The 6,613-nt window shown below is 48.6% G+C and overlaps 1 protein-coding gene across 1 annotated transcript in view; it reads right to left on the reverse strand.

Moving 5' to 3' along the window:
• The window catches only part of CEP170B (centrosomal protein 170B), a 56,796-nt gene extending 53,915 nt beyond the window's left edge, over positions 1–2,881 (reverse strand). Inside the window, exon 1 of the mRNA XM_053946220.1 lies at positions 2,777–2,881. Coding sequence (XP_053802195.1) covers positions 2,777–2,881 — 105 coding nt within the window. The remainder of the gene's footprint in view (positions 1–2,776) is intronic.
• Between the last annotated feature and the right edge of the window lie 3,732 nt (positions 2,882–6,613).

The following is a 6,613-nucleotide window of genomic DNA, read 5'->3' on the forward strand; positions in this document are numbered from 1 at the left end:
ACTCAACTTTAAGATTAAAGACTCTGGGTTTCTTCACCTCTTTGCTAATCAGAAAGCAAATTCACTACTTGTATTATGAAATAAGAAAGCCAGACAAAGCTAAAGCTTAATTGTTTGGTGACAAATCCATCCTTTTTTGCTGTTTAGAGATCTGATACCTTGAGACAGCACATTCCAAGAAAATATCAATAGACAAGACATTCCTAAAACAGTAAAATGAGAAAGGCAAGATTGCAGGTCTCCAGGACAAGGATTATCTCTGTGTTGTGTGTGAGAGCACCATGTTACACATGGTCTCAACAGGGAACCACAAACCATGTCACGATGAAATCAATATGCAGTAACAGCCTTGGACATGAAAAAACAATGACCAGGTCACCCAGTCACTGCCAGTCTGTTCCCAGCTGAGCACTTTAAAGGATTAAATGCCAGTATCTTGAAATATATATGGAAAATAACCGTGCAGTGAATATACAGTTTCAGGGTCAGTACCACAGAAATACTACAAGGTGCAAACAACTGCCACAAGAGCTCTGTCCATCTGCTCTGATAACTGCCCTGCTTCTTAAGCTCCCCCAAGACAAACGATTGTGCCAATCTGCACAATGATTTTGTGACATGGACAGTCACAGTAGGGAAAAAGTCTATTTTTAGATCTCATCCTCCATCTGCTCACATACAATTCTGCTTGGATATGAAGACTCTCTGTTCACAGTTTCTCTTCTGCACTCAGTCTTACTACAAACATCTCATTTGGAGCCCCAGGTAGCTCTGGAAAACATCTTCATAAGCAAATGGCTAGGAAAAGAATGTGCTGTGCTGTTCAAAACAAGACCTTACATGTGAGCCTAGAAAAAGCTTTATTACTGGAGATAGCAGACCAGTTATGTTTATAAAGGGTCACATGTAGCTCACCCCATGCTGGCTTTTATAGACAATCCAGAGCCTTCACTCTGGTGAAATAATGGAAATCTCTTTTAATACCACCCACAACCTATGAGCCCCCAGATACAACTGTTTCACAGATATTCCTGGCTCCTCCAGGAATCTCAATTCATTTACCTTGTAGAAAAGTGCATGGCAAATGAAGAGCCTCACAAGGTTGGGTACTCCACAAGCAGCACTGACAAGCCAGCTCAGACTGGCAAAGAAGCATGAAATACTCTGGTTGGTATGGAGTGGCTCACAACCCACAACATCCAGTTAACCCCAGAAGCAACTAGAGAAATAAGCTGTGCATTTTAAGCATAATTGATATTTGGGTTCTTTATTATTTAGAGACCACAGCTTAAGATATGACTGTCAGAGTACTGAAAGCTGACAACAACCCTCAAGTTCCTTAACAAGATATTAAGATGGGCAGCCTAAAACTCAGACCATTTCTGGAAACCAGCGACACCGTGTTTTCTCCCTCCATGTCATGAGAGAAGATGCCAATCAGGTTCCTGAGCAGCCAAATGCAGACGTACAGCAAGTATCAGGACATTTTTAATGTCTCACCTTTACATGCCTCACCAGCCAGACATGTAGAAACATGAAATAAGAGATAGTGTGATTCATGGGAGAACCCAAACAAACAATCTGCTGTGGAACAGGAGCTCCCAACTCTACCACAGCAGCACAGCCGTGCCACTCACTGCCAGCAGGCAGAGCAGGACAAACACTGCAAGCTCTCCTCTTGTGGACACTGACATTTTATTACAGCTAGACAGCACCTTGCCCTTCAAGTACACCTCGTACAAGAACTTCTACCTCTCTAAACAGACCTCCTACTATCATACAAAATCCCTGCAGCAACTACAAATGCAACCTCCTCAGCAGATCATCAGCACAGCATTTAGGACATACCTGTGATCAGGTCAGCAGTGGAAATTATGAGGAGGGAGGCAGGCAGATTCCTAATTTTGCCACCAACAGGAACATTTGCCACCTTCACAAAGAGGCAAAAGGGGGACGGGCAGGTGCAATAGAACATTTTTGGTGCACTTAAGTACTCATGGCATGGGTTTAGCAGAACCACTATTGTAATTCTGAGCTTCTACAAATTCCTGAGCTAAACTGCTCCTGTCAAAAGCTCTTTGCAAGATTCCAGCTCCATTTGTCTGGAGTGACATCTACTACATTATGCTGTCAAACATCAGACCACAGTCAACAATTCAGACATGCTGGATTAGGTCCAGCAGAGACACATGCTGGTATGGAAAGTACTAACAGAAGCTGAAAGTTTGCCCAAGTAACACAATTACTTTGGGAAGAGGTCACCAGCCTACTCAGCCTACCAAAACAGACTTCCTCTGCTAAACATCAGCATTTTCTACCATGATAAAAACACCTCAGAAATACCAGCATAAATAATTTAATCAAACTTAAAGGGAAAAACAGGTAAACAAAAAACTCTGCCTGCATTCAAATCACATGTAAACAGCGCATGTGTTAAAAGCTAAAAAAGCCAGCAGCATAATCACAGATCAGGACAGAATGGTATGTCTTTGTTTACTGCTTCTAGTAGCAGCAAGACAGTTAATCTATTTGATTAATCTCCCACCACTACGGATCCTATCCATCTGATGACATGGCAATTTGAAAACCTCACTGACACTGTCACAAACATGAAGTCTTCAAGGGAAACACAGACTCAGGATAAAAAGACAAAATTCCTTTTAAAAGGTGTCACTTGAAAGCATCAAACATCGCTACAGGTCCCCAGCATTACATACACATCTACTGCATCTTCAGAAGAAATAATTACAAAAAAAAAAAAAAAAAGCCATGTTACCTGGAGCATCAGTTCACAGTCATCTCTTCCAACAAATATCATCTCCCGAGGGAGCCGATGGCGAATGCCAGTGCTGCTCACCAAGAACCACGAAGTCACGCTCATTTTGGCGCTTGGCACTTAACCTTTATACATCCTAAACACAAAAAAACCCCACAAGACACAGTTAGCTATTAATGAAGCGTGCAAGTACAAGAGTACCCGCCATTCCCAAATTTCCCTCTACCACGGGACCCAACACTGCCTCATGCACTTGTGATCCTATCTTAAATCTCTGGTGACAACAAGCAGTTGTGAAGTGTCTGCCAGGACCTGCTGCCCATGTGTAGGAGCTCTGCAGCCCTACAAATATTCCCATGGCAAAGTAAGACTAAGGATCTGAAGAAAGGATTGTTTAAAAAATTGAAGCATCCATAATTTCATCCAATCAGTGAAATTATGAAATATGGTGGAGGGGGAAAAAAGAGATAACAACAAAGATCTCCTTTCCAGAACATTTCCTCACCACTACCACAGTGCTACACAGCTTGAGCCTCCCCCATCATCAGAGATGTGGACCAGCGCATCAGTGAGGTGACATAACGTGGCTCCTCTAACCTTTCACAGTGCATTCCCAGGAGCGCTTACACCAGTGCTAGGAGAACCTCCCTATTGCTCATCCCACTTCCACACTGATGTAAGTTGGGAGCCCACAAATCCTTCCTTCCTTCCTCCCCCGCTGCACGGCTGGTCCAAACACCGAAGCGCTCAGCCGCCCCAGGACAGGAAGCACAAGCTGCGATTCCCACCGGGGTTTCGGTGCTCAGCAGGCGGAGGGGCGGCAGCTGTGACCTGCGTGCGGCACTCACCGGGCGCTCTCCCGGCCACACCTGTTTGTTGTCCCTGCTACAGCCCGGCTGCGGGCAGCCTGTTCCTGCGGCCTCCCCGCCTGCCTCTCCCACAACATCCCATTTTCCTCTCCCTGGCTAAAGGAAGGAGGATTCAGCGGCACACGCCAGGCTCTCGCCTTCCCCTCACCCACCTCCCGGGCTCCCAGCTGCATTCCTAAGCGCACCGGGGGAAGGAGATCTCCATTTTCCCCGGGCTGCGCGGCGCTCCCCGGCCCGACCGCCGCCTCAGCGGCCCCGGGGCGCGCAGGTGGGGATGAGTGACCTCCGCGGGGGACGGGGACAGCCCGCACGGCCCCCGCCGCCTCCCCGCCGCTCCGGCAGCCGCCGCGCCCATGTCACGACATGCGAGCGGCCCCACACACCGCGGCCCCGACAAAGCGCCCGGGAAGAGGAGCCGGGAACCGCCGGCGCAGCCCTTTGTGTGCCGGCCCCGCAGCCCCCCGGCCCCGGCCCGCCTGCCCTACCTGCTGCGGCCCTCGGCGCGGTGGCAGCCGGGCACCGCGCCCCGCCAGCCGGCTCTGCCTGCCCCGCGGGCCGCTCCCGGCGCCCGCCCCGCTCCGCCCCCGCGCCGCAGGTTCCCGACGTCAGGAGGCGGCTCCAGCCCTGCCGGGCCCGGCCGGGGGAGGCAGCGGTGCCGCGGCGGGTCCCGAGCCCGGCTCGCCGGTGCTCGCGGGGCACCTGAGCGGCAGGTGCTGGCCTGGCTTCGGGTCGTGTCATCGCTGCAGGGACACAACCATGGCATGGGTTGGGTTGGAAGGGGCCTTAAAGGTCATCTACCTTAAAGGTCATCTACCCTGCCACCATGGGCAGGGATGCCAGCCACCAGACCAGGTTGCTCAAAGCCGTATCCGTCCTGGCCTTGAACACCTCCAGGGCTGGGGCATCCACAGCTTCTCCAGGGAGCCTGTGGCAGTGCAGTGCCGTGCCCTGGTTCAGCATCCCTCACTTCAGGCTCTCAGAGAGGCTCAGTGAATGCCAGCAGAGCGTCTGGCACCTCTCTGACCAGGGCAGCAATCCTTGACCTGGGAAGGTCCAACTTCAAGCTTGATACCATGGGACTGGAGATGCTGCCTCTGTGAGACACTGGGACCAGACCCCACACCAGCCCAAGGGAGGTCCAACACCAACCTCTTCTCCCACTCAAGTTCTAACACCAGCTGCTTCTCCAGCCCGAGTCCCAGCACAGGCTCTCCAGCCACCCAAGCGAGCCTCAGCACCAGTCTCTCTCACTCTCCACCAAGCTGCAGGTCAGCATCCATCTCCAGATACACTCCTTGAACTCTTGCAGGGCAGTACCAAAATGCAGTTGGCAGGACTGAGTTAATCTTGAGCATCTAACCATGGAATAAGAGCCTGAAATGGGTGCTGTGAAAGGGCATGCCATTTTATGGGTTCTTTTCAGTTGTAGGTAATTAGAAAATTCTAAAGAACAGTAAGTGCAGTGAGCAATTACAACTTTTTCTCCCTTTGTGAGGAGCATTGAGTATCATGGTAAAGCTTTCTCAAGAGAGCCCCAGCTCCTGCAAATGTCAGTGGAGCTGCAAAGAGCAGCAGCTGAACACTGGCTCTCTGGCTCCAGCTGACACAGGCTGCTAAAGGAATTCTATAGGAAGACACCAAGTTCATGGTGATGTTTCCCCAGGCTCATATTCCAGCTGGAAAGACAGCTTTGCTTTTATATGCTGTACAGTTGGGTGATTGTTTCTCAGTCACCTGCAAGAACTTTTCTTGGTGTTTTCATGTTGTGTGCGTTGGAATTTTGGCTCAGGATGTAATCTTAATAAAGTCTGATGGCACAGAAACCACAGGTCTGGCACACCAGTTGCAGGGGGTGGCCCTTTAGCCACGTCACTTAGTGGGCTTACTCCTGATTTATACTTTTGCTGCAAGGCTGAGGAGCCAGGAAGGGCAAAGTAAGGACTGTAAGGAGGGAAGGAAAAGAGCATTTCTTCCTTTTCCTCCTCTTTCTGAAGAGCAGTGGGACTTTGTTATTATTTAATTAATAGTATTCTTTAACCAGTATTTGACTTCTTTCTTGGCAGATACGTCATGCCCCAGAGTGATTTCAGGGTATCATTATCTTCAAAGTCTTCAAAGCTGGCTGAGCTGCAGCATCTGTGTTTTACTGAAGTGCTCTTGGTCTCTGCTTGGAGCAGAGCACCACACCCTTGCAGCATGCCATGTCCCTCAGACAGCAGGCAGGAGGATGGAGGGAGCAGTTGCCACTTCCACGGCACTTTGAAGGCTTTTTAATTGAGTGCTGCCATGAAGTAATAGAAATCCTTTATAAATAAAAATGGACTTCTGCCCTATTTTGCCAGCTCATCCTGTCACTGAATGATGTTTTATTATTGATTTAACTGACCTATAGCTTAAGTTTTTATATATATTATTCACTTCTTTCTGAACTACATCTATTTACTGGAGAGGCTGCTCTATTAACTGATCTGTAGAGCATCTCTATGCTCCTCAAAGGAAGTAGGATAATTTACTTCTTTATACAAGCCTGCCATCTAGGCAAATCTTTGTTAAAAGTTGCTATAAAAAGGTTGGTGTTTGCTTTAGTCTCTCTTTAAGCCCAGTTTTACCATGCATTTATCCAAGTGTATTTATTTGAGCAGTCAGTCAGTACTTCAGCATTTATAGGGAAGAAAAAAAGTCGCCCCTGTTCCCACCACGTGTCTTCTGACCTGGCTGAAGATGAATTTTGGGCCAATACCCTGGGCCTGGCTGAATGCTGCATTGCAGCCTCTTTATTTTACTCCAGTGATCTAAAAGGAATAAAAAAGATAATCAGTGGAGTTTTTCCTTGTCCTGTCTCCTCACTCCTCACCCCTCCAAAAAGAGTGTGTGGGCACCATATCCTGGTGCTACACTGTCATCTTTAAATCCCAGTGAGAGCATGTGTCCATGGGGAAGACAAGCTGCTCAAAGCACGGCTGTACTT

The sequence above is a fragment of the Vidua chalybeata genome, chromosome 6 (genome assembly GCF_026979565.1).
Source record: "Vidua chalybeata isolate OUT-0048 chromosome 6, bVidCha1 merged haplotype, whole genome shotgun sequence".
Classification (NCBI taxonomy): Eukaryota; Metazoa; Chordata; class Aves; order Passeriformes; family Viduidae; genus Vidua; species Vidua chalybeata.